The sequence below is a fragment of the Myotis davidii genome, unplaced genomic scaffold (assembly GCF_000327345.1).
Source record: "Myotis davidii unplaced genomic scaffold, ASM32734v1 scaffold963, whole genome shotgun sequence".
NCBI classification, from domain to species: domain Eukaryota; kingdom Metazoa; phylum Chordata; class Mammalia; order Chiroptera; family Vespertilionidae; genus Myotis; species Myotis davidii.
Genome location: NW_006294116.1, coordinates 1,523,696 through 1,540,896, shown reverse-complemented (window position 1 = coordinate 1,540,896; position 17,201 = coordinate 1,523,696). Strand labels below are relative to the sequence as shown.

General features: G+C 34.2%; 1 protein-coding gene across 1 annotated transcript in view; it reads right to left on the bottom strand.

Moving 5' to 3' along the window:
• The window catches only part of CCSER1 (coiled-coil serine rich protein 1), a 666,528-nt gene that overhangs the window by 515,445 nt on the left and 133,882 nt on the right, over positions 1-17,201 (bottom strand). Inside the window, exons 2-3 of the mRNA XM_006768187.2 lie at positions 5,892-7,253; positions 2,500-2,684 (exon numbers count right to left, since the gene is read on the bottom strand). Of these exons, the coding sequence (XP_006768250.1) occupies positions 2,500-2,684; positions 5,892-7,212 (1,506 nt within the window). The 5' untranslated portion in view covers positions 7,213-7,253. The remainder of the gene's footprint in view (positions 1-2,499; positions 2,685-5,891; positions 7,254-17,201) is intronic.

Below are 17,201 nucleotides of genomic sequence, written 5' to 3'. Positions count from 1 at the left end.
TCATACTGTGATCAATAACAGTATCCCTTGGTTCATAGTTTTGTAAGAACTTAATGTTATAATACATGTGAAGCATTAACTATAGCTCTTGGTTAAAAGTAGCCTTAATAATGCAAGTTACTCTTATTATTGCTCTAAAAGAAAAAAAAATAGCTGAACTATGGGTGTATCTTAAGTATATATATTCACTTGAAATATTTTGGAAAAGAAATATAAAAAATGTGGGTCACTTTTCACACAAAAAGCTATGATTTTCTAAATATATAAGTCACTTGTTCCACATATAGCTAAAATTATCTACGGAACTCTAGCATTTCTTCCTCACTCAGATTGCCATGAGATAAAGAATATATTTTATGCATTTTAATTTAACTATCAGTTAATTAAAGGATGAGATAGCAGTTGCAAATCCAAAGGAAAACAGTAATGTCATAGAGATTTTAAAAGTTTCATGTGAAAATTCAAGTGTTTCATTATTTATTTCAACAAGTTTTACCTGTAAGTCCAGTGAAAATGTACAATATTTTAACCAAGTTTCTGTCCCAACCTTAATACTTCATAGCAGTGATTTTCAACTTGTGTGTCACAAGAATTTTTAAAACCTGCAATACCTGACTATTTTAGTCAGGTATACTGACCTCTTTTCCTTTAGATTGTCAAATAAAAAGATGACAACAGCCAACACAATAATAGCTGCCGGGGTGGATTAGTAAAATTTATTCCTATTTTTTCTCATATTTGGATAAATATAATACATATTTTTGGTGTGTGCAGAATTATAGTAATCAATTCATATGTGTTATGAGATGAGAAACTTTGAAAATTTGCTGCTTTATAACCTTTCCTTCCCCATGGCAATGGTGTAGTCCTGCCATCTACTGGAAGATCTACATCACTGCAGGGACAAATTCTGAAAATTCATAAAAAGCCTTAAATAAAAGGCAAAATTACATTTTTGTGCTTTGATATTTTAAATTTTAAATCTTGAAAGTGTATCTCAAAGGAAAAGTTATTTTGTGATATTACAAGGGAAATTATTTAAATGTAGTATAAAAATGAGATACAAAGAATGCATAAGAGGCCCAACTTTGGGCAAGTGTAACGAATAGTGCACAATTATTAAAATAAATACCGATCTATGAAGGTATAGTGGAAATTTTGTGAAGAGATAATGGAAATTATTATGTTTCATAATAATTCATTAGCCATAACCTATAATTTTACATTAACTGGAAATCTTTCTTAACATGTTCTGAAACTTAGGAAAAAAAACCCTCAATTGTCAAAATAGTAAGTTTTAAAGCACCAAAGAACAAAAAAGAAAGATGAAATATAATGGATTTCTATATATACACATGTAAATACACACAATCATGTTTTAGTATAATAAAAACAAGAAGCCCATTATCATTTGTTGTTTTGTAATTCTGATTTTCTCAAGATTAAAATCTGGTCAAGCCTGACCTGATGGCTAGAACTTCTAACTTCAAGTACAGTGGTCTTGCTGTCACTCAGTAGTACCTCAGTAACTTAAGCCTTCTTCACAACATGATGGTTTAAACTACATAATCTAACAATTTCACTTGAAAAAATTATCTAGCATATACAGAGATGTCAAAAATTATAGTTTTATGTATTTTTCACATATATGAATGAATAAATAGGTAGATCATTTGCAATAAACACTGCTAAATATTAGGGATCAAAGGTGTTACTGAAAAAGTAATAAATCTGTGAGAAAGTAAAGTGAACTCCAAAAGGCCAGCCCATCCCAATATTTGTGAGACCTGAGGCCTCCTGATCCCTTGGGCTGCAGTCCACTGGTCACTTCTTCCCACCCCTGACTCCATCTCACGTTACAGAGAAGCTTCATTCACAGGCCTCTAAGACACCCAGTCCACAAGTACAAGCCTAGATGCAGCCCCCTACACACCCACCTCCACCCTCACCAGCAGGCACCCAGCTTGGACCAGGAATTTGGAACCTCTAATACTTAGAATGTACAAAAGTTGTGGATTTTGCCTTGACACGCAGGCACCTCACTTTGTGTGGAAGGGCAACTGTAAAAGGACAGGCAGAGTAGGGTCCATTAAAGGGTCTAAGGGTGGTACTGAAATAAGGGTAGTTTACCAAAGGACACATTTTATGCTAGCTAGAGGTGAGGGCACAGTGTGCAGCGAAGGTGTCAGAGGGTAGCCTCAGGATCACTTTTCCTGAGCTGTGCATTCCAGGGCTTTGTTCTAGAATGGAGAACATTGAACTGTCCATGGAAGCAAAGAAGACGGGAATTAAGGGCAGCTATCTATGTATGCTCCTATCTGTCATGAGGGTCTTAAGTGCAAAGTTAGCACTTCTGACTTGTGACATCAAACTATGGAGATGAATTTTCCCTTCAAATGTAAGGAGTCTAGTCTTCATTCTGTTTTCATTTTGCATGCAAGAACTTGCCAGATACAGAGGGAATTATTTCACCATGTGCAGGCACATGTATTTACTTACCATGCTGTTCATTTTTGAAGATGACGAACCTGCTCTTTGCTTTCTTAGACTATTAACTTCTTCTCCATTTCCATCTTTTGGTTTCAAAATCATTCTGCTACTCCCTGCAGTTCCTTCTGATGAAGACCGCAGTCGTCTCTCTATAAATCTTCCTTCACGATATGGACTGAGGCTACTGGCAAGAACTATTACAAAAAATAAACAAACAAACAAATAAATAAATAAGAATATAAATGTTTAAATGTAGTTTTCATATATGTTTCATTGAAAGTATATGGGAAACACTTAGTATCATTTAAAAATTCTCTCTCACGGAAAACATTTAAAATTAATAGTGGTAGTTTAGTTTGCTTAATCATGTAATTAGTTTGAAGCCTAAAACTTTTGGAATCAGCCTGGCCAGTGTACTTAGTGGTTGAGTGTCAACCTATGATCCAAGAAGTCGTGTTAATATTCCTGGTCAGGGCACATTCCTGGGTTGTGGGCTCTATCCCCAGTGTGGGGCATGCAGGAAGTAGCCAATTAATGATTCTCATCATTGATTTTTCTATCCCTCTCCTCCTCTCACTTCGTCTCTGAAATGAATTATATCAATTATATCTATACTAGGGGCCCGGTGCACGAAATTTGTGCACTGGAGGGGAGGTGTCCCTCAACCCAGCCTGCCCCCTCTCACATACTGGGAGCCCTCAGGGTATGTCCTACTGAGAGCTTAGGCCACCCCCCTGCTCCCCTTGGGGAGCAGGCCTAAGCCACAGTCTGGCCTCCCTTTGTGGGAGGCAACCAGGCTAATCAGGGGAAGGCACCAGCCCCATTACCGCGCTGCGGCAGCCACTTCCAGTCACCGCAGCCACCACAGTGTTTTCATCAACATGGACTCCAGTCCCTTCACCATGAAAAAATGACAACTTTCTTTAGGCATTTTCAAGATGTGTCTTTTATAGGATATGACATTTCTTTATTTTTTTTTTAATCAGATCTCGGAAGCAGCCCAAGTGACCATCAGTAGATAAGTAAATAAAAAAGCTTTGGCACATTTATTCAATGGAATACTACTCAGCCATAAAAAAGAAGGAAATCTTACCTTTTGTGACAGCATGGATGGACTGGAGAGTATTATGCTAAGCGAAATAAGCCAGTCAGAGAAAGACAAATACCATATGATCTCACTTATAAAGGGTGTCCCAAAATTCACGCAAGAAGTAATTTTGATAGAAAACACAGGTTTACAATTAAAAATTGTAAATTTTTTATTGGTTCATAAAGTATACAGTATAGGGTTATGGAAGGAATAGCATGTTGGGTAAATGGCCTCCACGACTTTGCTAGCACATATTTTTGTTATTGCCTGAAGAGCCGCATTTTTGAAGAACAATGGTCCGATGATGCCTCCAGCCCAAAATCTGCACCAAACAGTGACACGTTGTGGATGCATTTGTTTCTCAACAATTACTTATGGATTTTCTGAACCCCCAATGCAACAATTTTGTTGATTAACCAAGCCATCAAGATGAAAATGAGCCTCATCGAAATTCAGCCACATTTATGCAAAACGGTCACGGAAAATTTCAACATAAGAGTGCATATGTGCCAGCAAAGCTGTAGAGTCCATTTACCTGATATCCTATTCCATACATAACCTTATACTGTATACTTTATGAATCAATAAAAAAAATTACAATTTTTAATTATAAACCTGTGTTTTATATCAAAATTATTTCTTGCGTGAATTTTGGAACAACCTTTATGTGGAATTTAATGAAACAAAATAAACACAATAGAAACAGATTCATAGATACAGAGAACAGACTGACAGCTCTCAGAGAGAAGGTGGTTTAGTGATTTCCAGAGGAAAAGGGGATGTGGGGAGGTATAAGAGAGCAAAGAGAGAACAAATGGTAGTGGTAAGAAACTTTGGGTGGTAAGTACACGATTCAGTATGCAGATGGTGTCTTATTAAGTTGTACACTTGAAACCCGTATGGTTTTATTAACCAATGTAATCTAGTAAATTCACTTAAAAATAATTTCTATAATTTTTTAAATGTAGCTATAGCTAAAAGTCTGGAAATAAAATGTCAATATTTGATAATTCTGACAGAGTAGAAGCTATTATTTCCTTTGTATTTCACAATGTTTCTTTAATTTTTACAATGTTTTTAAAGGAAAATATTGAGGATAACTTATGCACAGCTTCACTAGGTCAGATAATTTTATTTCATATTATAATAATAAACATGCAGAATGGACAAAATGAATAGAAACAAAACAAAAAAAGTAGGCAGATAGATAAAAATGATTTAATATCAAATGTAAAAACAACCTAAGCTATATAATTATATCACTAAGCAATTAATTCATGGATTTAAAAGTTTAAAATTGCCATAATCATGGAGGGACTAGTTAGATAAATCATATAATGTTATGATTCATAACATTATAATATACAATTTGACTTATAAATCTTATTTTATATTTTAGTATTATTATTCTTAATGTTTTAGAAAGAGCCCGGGTCATATCTGTCTTATAGCCTGGCCATTAGGAACCTGAGCTTTGGATTGAGATAGCTGTAACTGTGGCCAAAGTTGTCAGAGTGGGATGCCATGCTTCCACTTTTAGAAAATACATCTGCCTCAGACACAGAATCTTCTGTCAACACTAAAAACTCTGAAGGTGTCTGAGCCGTGGTAAAATCAGCAGAAAGCAATGGAGATGGTAAAGAGGTTCCTGCCTGTTCTTCCCAGCTCTATGGTCTCTTGATTTTAGTTTTCACGTCTGTTAACTGGGAAATATACTAGTGCCTATCTCATGGGGTTTGTGTCCAGAATAATTACATACAATTTGTAACTTTGGACACATTACTTAACCTACCTGTGCTCCAACTGTTTTGCCTGTAGAGTGTGCTATAACAAGAGGAGTGACTTCAATGATTTGAGGACTAAATGAATTAATGTATCTAAAGAGCACAGGACAGTGGGTGGAACAGAAAAATCTTTCAATGTTGGGAGAACTAGTAGTAGCAGCAGTAGTAGTAGTAATAGTGGAATATATTCATTACATAATCAAGAAATACCAATATTCCACCATAAACTCTAAAAAAGACAATCCTTGTTTTATATAAAGCCACCTGGAAAACAAAATTTGTTTTCTTCCACTTTCTTCTGAGGGTCAGATTTTGGCTAACACAACTAAGAAAAATGAGTAATATTGCTGAATTACATTTTTAGCAAAATGTAAGCTTAAGATCAAATAGTGAACAAATGTCAAATTATAAGCAGAAAACAATATTAGAGTGAAAAAAGAAAAATATGGTCTCAATTAATGACATGGAGTAAGAAAATTGCATAATTATACTAAAAATTATACTTTATACAAAGAAAATCAGTATACCTTTGGCAGGATTTGCATCGTATCCATATGTTTTGTTAAAAATATGACGATCACCAGAAGAAGGTATTATCCTTGAATCTGATATAGGATGAATCCCTTTAACACGTTCAGCTATTGCTTTATGTTGCTCATAAAATCCAAGTTTCCTTGGGGAGCTTGTTGCCAACATTGTATCACCGTTTTGTAATACCATATGCTCTTCTCCTTGAGTATCTGCTGGTAGGTGATTCTCTACGTCACTCCCATTTGTGACAGGGAGTTCAGAGATTTGCAATAACACTTCCTTCTGATTAGCAGCAGAGGTTTCTGGTAAGGAATTAGATTCAGTGCTACATCGACCTTCTAACCTATATTTCCCAGGAGACATAATTGCACAGGGAACAGTCCCCATACGGTCTATTGTTGCCTTTGTAACAGCAGCAGGATTGGGAGAGATCTGAGAGGTAGAATCATTGTGGCCAAAGTTGTCACAGTGGGATGCCATGCTTCCACTTTTAGAAAATACATCGGCTTCAGAGACAGAATCTTCAGTCAAGGCTAAAAACTCTGAAGGTGTCTGAGCTGTGGTAAGATCAGCAGAAAGCAATGGAGATGGTAAAGAGCTTCCTGCCCGTTCTGTTACATCCACAGAGCAAGATGGAGAAGCTCTTACTGATACAGGTTCTCTCTCTTGGAACTGTGTAATTTCCAATGAGAATTCAGACTGCTGTACCAATGAAGGGGACTGGCTCGGTGGAACTGGCTTAGAAAATTTATAGTGAGAGGAAAAGGATTTAGTAAGCAGCTTCTTTGTCGCCTGCTTAACGGAACGGCGAGTTGGTTCTTCTGTGAATCCAGAATCATCCCCTTCACTTTTGCCAGAACTTAAGCAATTTATAAAGACATTCTTATTAGTTGAGTGCTCCTTTTCCCTTTCAAAATCCTCTGTCAACGATCTTGTTATCTTCTTATTTCTGGAACTACTAAAACCAACAGAATGTCTTCCCCTGGTTTTAATATGTTCCTCCGAAGTCAGTTTTTGCATACTGCTGTGACCAGCCTGAGCACCATTGGAAATGCTAAGGCTCTGGTTGGTAGGTTCTTGCTTAGGTTCACTCCCCTTCTTATGGTGGAAGCTAATGGAAGGAGTCCGGAATATGCTCCTGCGTTTGCCTGTGCTCCCTGAGCTTGAGTTCGTGCTGGAAGGAGAGGAGCTGTGGACACCAGCTGTATTGCTGGAGGACGGCGAAGAAGGAAGAGAATCATGTCTTCTGCTGATACTTCTTCTGAATATTGGCAACCTGGAGACCAGGGTAGATCGTCTGGATCCAGAGTCCCCCATTGGGACCCCAAAGCTTGCACTGTGATATCCAACTTAGCAGCCTGGGAAAAGTTAAGACAAAAAGAACAAGTCAATAGAATTCAATTATAAATAAGACATTTTGAAATAAGTAATTGTTCTTCAAGACACAAAATGTAATTATGTGTATATTAAAAGAATAAATACTAAAATTCTGATACTTAAGGATTTTATTAAAAATGTATAAGGGCAACATTTGAGAATATTTTATGTAGCAACTTTATGATGCTGCAAAAATTTCATGAATACCTGGTATATTTAAAGTCTATTCAAAAGAGTATTGGGTTGGGAGACACAAGATCATTATTCAAGAGCCAGCCTTACTACATACTCTGGTTCTACATACTCTTACTAGTACATACTCTGGTAAGTCGTTGAATCTTAACTTTTTATGTCTATTTGTTTAGATGTAGTAGGCATGTGGCAGCCATGATCAATGCCCTCTGGGTAAAATGTTCCCACCACTGCCTCTGTTAGCCAGCACTAGATAGACCATGGGTTTCAACACATTATTCACCTGAACTTAACATAATCACAAACCAGCCTAAGGTATAAGCCGATATTAGAGGCTCCACTCAAAGGGTAAACAACGAGGATGCATTCTCCCTCTTGGAGTTTGATTTAGGACATTTAGAGATACTAAGTACATTGGCAGCGGCAACTAAACCACGAAAGAATATAGTGTGGAGTTAGAAGCAAGATAAAGTTATGAAGAAACCACAACTATGAGTTGAAGACAAGACCTGATGGAAAGCTAATTCAACAGGTAAGAATATAGACTGAGAGGAGAAAATTCTGAATCATATTAATATCAGAGTGCTGATGATGGAGGAGGAGAAGAAGGAAGAGGAGAGCGTAGCAGATGTTCAACTATGATGTACTGAGTACTTTTACACAGTTTATCTCTTTTAATGCTTCTGAGTGGAGAAGTAGATAATATTATTATGGACATTTTATAGCAGAAAGATAACTTGCCTAATGTCACTCAGTTCATAAGTGGAAAAGGAGGAATAAGAAGCTAAGCCTTATCTAACTACAGGATCAGCTCATAATCAGCATGGCTTGAACTGCTTTCACCAGAGTGAAAGGGAAAGGCCCAGACACGCTTCCATTTCAGGGATTCCTGGTTGTGTGGTCAATATTGCTATTCTGGTGACTGCTATTTTTCACTAGTTTTCATAATGTGTCATAACATGGTTCCTGTTTTATTTTGCTTTGTCTCTAAATTTCACTTAATACCTTAACTATAATGTACATGCTCCCTTTGTCAACTTGATTAAGGCTCTATTTCATTTTGTTGCTTTTTGCAACCAAAACGAAACAATAACAAATACACATAAAATGACAAGCCCTCCATTTTATCATCTTTACTGAAATGAGACTGAGAAAGTAAAATGTTCTCATGTCCTTAAAGAAGTATGTGACAATAATGGAAAATATTTTCTCTTTCGGATATGCATTCATATACATTTAATATTTTGTCTCAAATAATAAAAAAATGTAACAGTTTTGCATTATTTGGTATTCTGGATGATTTTTAATTGTACTCACTGAATTTGAATTTAAATTAAACTGTGTATGAACCACTCCCAATATATTTAAGTATTCTAACAAGGCTTTGGGTGAAGAGAGCTTAACATATAAACACAGACATTAGCTCTTGAAATCTTTCACAAATCAAAAATATCTCATTTTCTTCTCAGCTTAAATTTTTCAAAGTGGATATAAAATATAACACATTTTTCATAATTTCACTCTTAATAATGCTTTAATTAACATCATTCTCAGCTGTGATTTTTCATTTACATGCAAGATTTATTTCCATCAAATGCCCAGTGAAGATGTTGCTCTCATTAGAGCATTATCAACCATAATGATTTGCAGCTGGTGGTGAACCTATGGCCTTCAATGCATTAATATCAAGATATTTATCATTTGTATTGACACAGTATAAGAACTTACGTATACTGAAATATTTGTTGGCCTTTTAAAAATTATTTCTTGCATTTGTATCATCATTTAAAAACAAAAGAGTGACTCAGTTCCATATTTCTTTAGTAAGTATTCAAAAAATTTAATAAAAATTTCGAAAAAAATATTATAATTTTTTATAATATTCCTCTTCCTAAGTATTTAATGAAAATGACCAGGTTTTCATTGGGTACAAAAAAAAAACATTTAGGCTACTAATATATTTTTCATAATTTATGTAAGTAAAACATCAGAGAGATACTAAGAGCTATTTATACACTGATTGGATGATATGGAGTGAACATAAAATCTATTAGAGATAAAAATTCTTTAGATTTTACGTTGCTTACTGATAGTCTTTTAAATTAAGTTCTTTATTTCCTACTGAGAGCTTTCCAGCTAAACAAGAGACAGGATCAAATATCTGTAGTTTTGAATTATCAACATTTTTTAGAGAGACTCTTTAAGGTCTGGATGCTAGCTACATCTCCACTTCTCCCACTTTATTCTCTAATTACACTGATTATACTTTCCATTTTCTGCCCACTTTCACCTTCTGAGCATTTGCAGATGTGGGTGCACCTGCTTGGCATGCCCGTCCTAGGACCTGATGTAGCAATAGTCCTATTTCCATGACATCATTCATTCCAGGATGCCATCACTGAGCCCCCTTCCCACCCTCTTCCATTTCAGATATACTACTCCTTTATGAATCCTAAAATATTACTTTATAAAGTAAGAATCTGTTTATCAATCTGACCTCACTATTTACCATAAGTTTGTTAAGTAGCAAAGGCCATCACTGCTTTGCTTTGAGACCCCAATGCCTAGTATAATACACAATTAATACCTAAAGAATTGGTGGATTTTGCAAACTGAAGCTTCATCTTGAACACATCAGTATTTCAAATATAAACAAACATCTGCTTTCTCCCCACCATAAATAAATCCTATAATTTGCAGTTACTTATGCTGAATTATGACTTTTAGAGTTGAAAGCTTTTCAAGCTGTAATATTATTTAATAATCTAAAAGCTGCCAATGTATAAAAATACAATGCTAAACATGTTTAATAAAAGAATATATCATCACATCAACTTCAATTATTCATTTTTTCTTTTTGCAAGGCAAACATCTTCACTTCTATGTAGAAGGGTGTGCACACATGGTCTGGAAGCGCACGTACCACATCAACCTCAATTATTAATGAAAAACCAATATGACATTACATGTTAATTTTATTTTTATTATAATTTTATTATAAATAAAAATTAACTTTAATTCTTTAGCAAAACTTGTATATATTTTCATATTTTTAAAACAGATTTCCAAATCAGATAAAATAGACATATTTTTTTCACAATTCTCCTCTAATATTTCTTGGTTCAGAAGTCTTAGCCACTTTAAACATAACAGGTCCTAAAAATATATGATTGGGCCAGACCTTCCCATTGTCCAGGGGCCTTTACAACCATAAATGTTATATTCTTCAGAAAATCACATTCTTCATATAAAAAGAGTGTCCTCTAATTATACCTTTTAAGCTGTATAAATAAGCAAAAATACTGACTTGTAAGTGATATCACTACACAGATGCATACTGACCCTATTAGAAGTGATGTGAAACTCAGCGTGATCTCAACTGAAGAAATGGTTTCCTTTGTTCTTTAGTATCAGGATTTAACAAAAAAAACTCCCAGAAAGTATTTTATCCAGTGATCTCTTAACAAACACTATCATTGCTCTTAACAGAGTACAACATTATATGGTGGATCTATTCTGAATAAAAGGAGAGGGGAATTTCTTGTTTGGTATGGTTGAGGAAGATACGGATTATAATATAAGGAGTTATATGAACTGCTACTTTGTTAGCTATTTAAAATTACAGTACAAATAAAATACATTAAAGAAGTTAGAAATACTAAATGATTCCAAAGGCCTTATCCAAAGGCATAACACAACCTTGCATTGTTTCAGAGATATCATCTTGGAAACTGATTCTCATATATACAAACAGATATATCTTTCTGTGCAAGTAACAGAAGCAAAGCAAAAAAACCCTTCACCATTTCCTTTCCCAATATTTTTCAAACATTTCCTTAGAATTTTGACAACCCTCATATTTCTCCACTGTGAACACAGGTGATAAAGAGTCACCTGATGTCCATTTGGTTTGTTTCTCTCCCCAAACTGATGGTATTTTTATGAAAAAAAGCAAAACTAAACAAGACATATGCATGCAATTAGCGAAAATAAATAAATATACACACATGCAATTAGCAAAAATATAATAATAATATAGTTTCAACTCCAAGTTCTGCCACATACTAGTAACATGAACTAGAACATAGGTAACAATTATTTTGTAGTGATTTCTTGTAAGGATAAGAAGGCACAACATACAAACCTAACACTCTGTCTGGTATAGAGTATATTTTCAATTTCTTTCCGAGGAAATGCATTCAAACAAAAGTGTCATGGTGGTGCAGCACATATATAGAGTGATTATGATAATGAGCTACTTCTCAAATCTGTACCAAACCCTTGAATTTAAAAAAATCATTAAAACTATTGGGGGGGAGGAGATATGTAAATTTGAACTGAGATCAGTATTCTATTCCATTATGATGAACCTCCCCAAAGTATACACTTTTATTGGACTTTAAAAACAATGATCAATATTTGTGAGAAATGTTGCATAAAATACATCCTGTCCCAGTTCTACTCTTTCTCAGAAAAGATTTTAGAAAATAATCCAGTAAAGCCTAAATGACCATGCTGAAAAGAAAACCTATGATACATGATAAAATGGAAGAAAGAAAACTCACAAAAACCACTCTCTAGATAACAATTTTTCAACATTAAGAAAATGATGGCAAAAAATAAAAAAGAAAGAAAATAAATCATATGTAAATATACCAAGGGCATTGATCAATTTTTATTACAATTAAATAGGATAAAAGCTTGAAGAAATTCTCAAAACAATCTTATCTAATTATGTCATTTAGCCACATATTTAAATGAGGCTCACACCTGTTAGGTGGTTAGTGTTTAGCTGGAAAGCCTTCCAGACTCTTTCTATTACACAAGCCATGCAATTTCACTTCAACATTCTTATACTTTATGGTATAATTTTTCCTTAAATGTATTTCCAAAATGTCTTATTGTTTTCTCTTAAATGAATCAGGAACTAATGAAAGCATTTTTAACAGATAAATCACTTCACAGCATGAGAAAGGATCATTTCAGCCAGAAGGGTCAGTGAGGACCATATGAGACACATTAAAAGGATGACTGATCATGATCATGTGGGCGATTGGTTACAGGGAAGAGAATGAGATTGTCAGCTTCAGGTAGAAAGAGTGAGAAATCATATAATTGACTGGGTTGTTTAATTAACAAAGTATTATATTTGCATATAATTTAGCCACATCGAGTATACTGTTATTTTTAAATAAACAAGAAAATAATACAAATAAATAACTTATTACATCAGAAATGTCTACTTTTATGTGACTACTAAAAATGATTTGACTCTAAAGGTGATATGTAAGCAGAGATAGCTTATCCCTGATCGGATCTGTATAAATTAATCTCCTAAGTAAAAAGAGATGCCAAATTAGCATGATAATGGGAACTGTTACCACAGGCAAGGAGAATACATTTCAAAGAGATTATCTAGCAGAATTTAGGGAGGCAGATGAGTTCCTTGTCTGAATTAATAGAAGGACATGGGCCATGATACATATTAAACAAGACACGTCACATTGAGACCCATCCAGATATGATCTTAGTTCTTTAGTGACCAGAAGAGACAAAAGAGAAATAAAGACTGGATTTTAGCCAGAGATTAGACAGAAGTTACTAGTGACAGAGGAAAGAAATTTAAACACCATATCCACATGTGACCAGGCCTAGGTAAATAATGAGACGACATTTATATTTTAGGAATACTATATATTCTGGTATTTTTACACAAATGAATGTATAACTGTTAAGAATGTGGATTCTGATGAAAGAATATCTAGATTTGAATTCATCTCAACTCATAAGAGTTGAATGGCTTAAAAAGTTACTTACACTCTGAGCCTGAGAATAACAGTTGCGTGGTCTTAAAGAGATTTTTATGAGGAACACATAAGTAAATGCAAAAAGGGACTTAGAACAGGGTCAAACACATGGTAAGTGCTTAACAACTATAATTTACTTATGAGGAACAATTTACAATTTTTACTGTCTCACAGCATATGTATTTTAATTTAGCTGATAACTTCACCAACCTCTCTCAGCTAGAATTTCTAATTTTGTCTACTGGTAAACTAATACTATCATTTCCTGAGTCAATCATGTACAGAAAGGTAATTTGAACAATAATAGCATATGCAAACTAGAGGCCCAGTGCACGAATTCATGCACGGGCCTGCTGGATTGGGCCAAAACTGGCTCTCTGACATATCCCGAAGGGTCCCAGATTGTGAAAGGGTGCAGGTCAGTCTGAGGGATCCCATCAGTGGATGATCTGGGCCAGGAAGGGACGCAGGAGGTTGGCCAGCTGGGGAGGAACCACAGGAGGGCTCCAGGGAATGTTGGCCCATTTTTCACAGTTCTGATCGGGAGGACCCCAGCAGCAAACTAGCTTACCGGTTGGAGCGTCTGTCCCCTGGTGATCAGTGGACATCATAGCAAGCAGTTGAGCGATCTTAGCATGTCATTAGCATATTATGATTTGATTGGTTGAACAGATGACTGGACACTTAGCATATTAGGTTTATATTATATAGGATGAGGCTTGGAATTAGGACATCTGTCTGTCTATCTATCTATCATCTAATCTATATCACTGAATAAATAGTGATGTAGCCAATATTAAAAACACTTCTTAAATTAGCTCTTACAAATAATCTCATTCCACCATGGCTTGTTTTTGACCCAAAATATTATTGACCGTGTTAACGTCCTTCCTGACTATAAGTTCAGTTCAATTTTTTTTAAATATGTTTTATTGACTTTTTACAGAGAGAATGAGAGGCATAGAGAGTTAGAAACATCAATGAGAGAGAAACATTTATCAGCTGCCTCCTGGACACCCCTGACTGGGGATGTGCCTGCAACCAAGGTACATGCCCTTGACTGGAGTCGAACCTGGGACCTTTCAGTCTGCAGGCCGATGCTCTATCCACTGAGCCAAACCGGTCAGGGCTACATTATTTTTATACACATACCTTACATGGAATAATTTAGTCTATTATTTTAAATACTATTTTGGAGGAAAATTTTTCTTACAATTTTGTAAGTTAGGTTTTCTAGAAGCAGAGCCTGAGCAAAGGATTCATGTTGAAGCAATTTATTACAGAACAACTCTCAGGAGAAGTGAGGAAAGAAGGCATGATAGGGGGAAAAGCTAACCAAAGATTTGGAGACCAGCCTCAGACTGACCCCATTGAACTGTAGCACTAATTGAGTTCTTGAGAGAGTGGCTGGTCCTTGTATCCCCAGCCAGTCAACCATCTGTAGACTTCTCTAAGGAATGGGAAAAAAATATTTGAAACATAACAAACAGGCAAATAATTGATAACTGGAATATATAAATATTTTTTACGAATCATTAAGAGAAAGACAATCCAAAAGGAAAAATAAATGTGTAAAGAACATGAACAAGCAGTATGTAAATGCATAGGAAAAAGATATGAAAGGATGTGTGAACAGTGGTTATCCTTGAAGAGGGCATTAGTATTGGGGATTGTCATCGGTAGGGACAACAGTGCTATATGTAATATAAAATCTTAACAATGAGAAAATCCACGAATTAATTTCATAATTAAAACTTTTAAAATTTTAAATAAAGGTACTATAAAAATATGTGCCCTATCAAAAAGTACATAATGTTGTAGGATATAGGCATATAATTGTGTTAAAAGTAATTTGAAGGGTACACAAAAAAATTAAAATATTTGCTAGAAGAAAGAGAATGAGCACCTGGAAAAATGCTATTTCTAAAAATAATTTGACCAAGTATGACAAATACAAATATCAATTCTGAGTGTTTTATTAAAACCTTCATTTTTTATATTTTAATACAGTATGTTTAAATAATTAAAACTTATGAAAGTGTTAAGAATCCTTACAATAATATAAAGACTTTGTATGTTTCATGAACCTACATTTTTAATATTGAAATTCATGTTTTATGTGACTGTCAGTCCAAACAGAATCTGCTTATGAATTGAGATTTACTTTTCTAACAGCTGGAATGTTATTTAGTTTCACTGTTAAAAGCTATTTCCTCCTCCTTAAAAAAATATTTAAGTATTTCTTTACTACATAATTCACCTCTACATATTGTCAGTGATAAGTCAGACACAAATATTTTAAGTCAAGTTTTTCACTATTTTTTTAATGTTTTAGTATTTCCATAGTACAAACATTAAACCACCATAGATTACTTCATACAGTTGACTAATAAATCTGAGTTATATGATGATTTGGAAGCATGTAGCTCTATGACTTCTTGTCATTAATAATAAATTAATGCCATTATACCATTTTTCTCAAGGCTAGTAAACTAAACAGACAGGTTGGTTTTATATTTGCTTGATCCAAATGCATTATTATTTGAGACATTTATAATAGTTTATTTGTTCACTAAATATTAAAACGCTTTACAATAAAGATAAATTTAAAAAAGAAAAGAAAAATAAAGGACCAACTTCATAACAAATACCCTGCAGTTGCGTTTACCTATCAGCAGAGGGTGGAGGAGATCTTCCTCAGTCAATTTTTTTTTTTAACTTTCAGAGCCAATTTAAGATTCATTAAGCATTTAATTATATAAAATATCACAAAGTCCTTTATGTAATGAAAAATAAAAGTCTTCAAATACATTTGAAAGTTAAATATTGATTTATTAAAACAATTTGTATCTTAGAAAAATAAATTGCCTTTAGAATTGAAGACTAACTCTTCACTTGAAAATTTTAAATAATTAGAAAAATAAAATATTTTGGTATTTAACTTATACATATATAGAGAGAACTTATATTTTAAAGGTAATTTAGATTCATATATATCAATTCAAATTTATTATTATTTTTCTCAATAGTTTTTGCTCATTGGTTTTTGAACAACAGTAGAACATACACAATGCTTTGTAAGAAATATACTAGTGCAAAAAGTATATACAGATGATAGCATATCTTCCCACTATTATATGTTGTAAATATCTGTGACTTAATTTTTAAATTTTATTTACAACTTTGCATAGAATAGCTCATGGTCAAAGACAGAAATATAAATAATAAATGAAAATATTATCATATGGCAATATAAAATGATACCAAAACCAAGGAAAATAATTTTTAAATTAAAGTTAAAATACATGTTAGCAGGTTAAATTTAAATGTGGCTACAGTCAATATTTATAATTATGTGTATATGTGTCTGTGTCTATGTCATCAGAAATATGAACACCTGATAATATAAATCAGCATTGGCAGTAATATAAAATCCAACATTTTCAATGTATGTTCCAGTTCAATTATAAACTGGATCAATATAGGTATAAACTTAAATCAATATCATAGAAAGTCAGCATTGGTCTGGTGAAAAGAAAAAAAAGAAATGAGTCTGTCTGAAAATCATTCCGGCTTTGTTTCTGTGATAAATACCGTTGTAGTCATATCCTTTATAATGCTAATGGAAGCATGTTAAAGAATATGCTAATTTCCATTCAGTCATGTATTGGCATGGACTACAAATTCTATCAGAATTATTTTTAAAACAGAATACTGTATTTGTCATTTTTAACTACTGTCTTTAAACTCAATCTATACACACAAAAAGCCAGCGCAACGTCTGAACAACCAAAGGACCAGTGAGGGGGTAGATGCTCAGTGCAGGAGCTGCCCCCTGGTGGTCAGTGCACTCCCACAGCGAGAAGCCAGGCGCACAAGCCTCTGCCACCTCTGGCAGGCACAATCTCCAGCAAACAGACTGCAATCCCA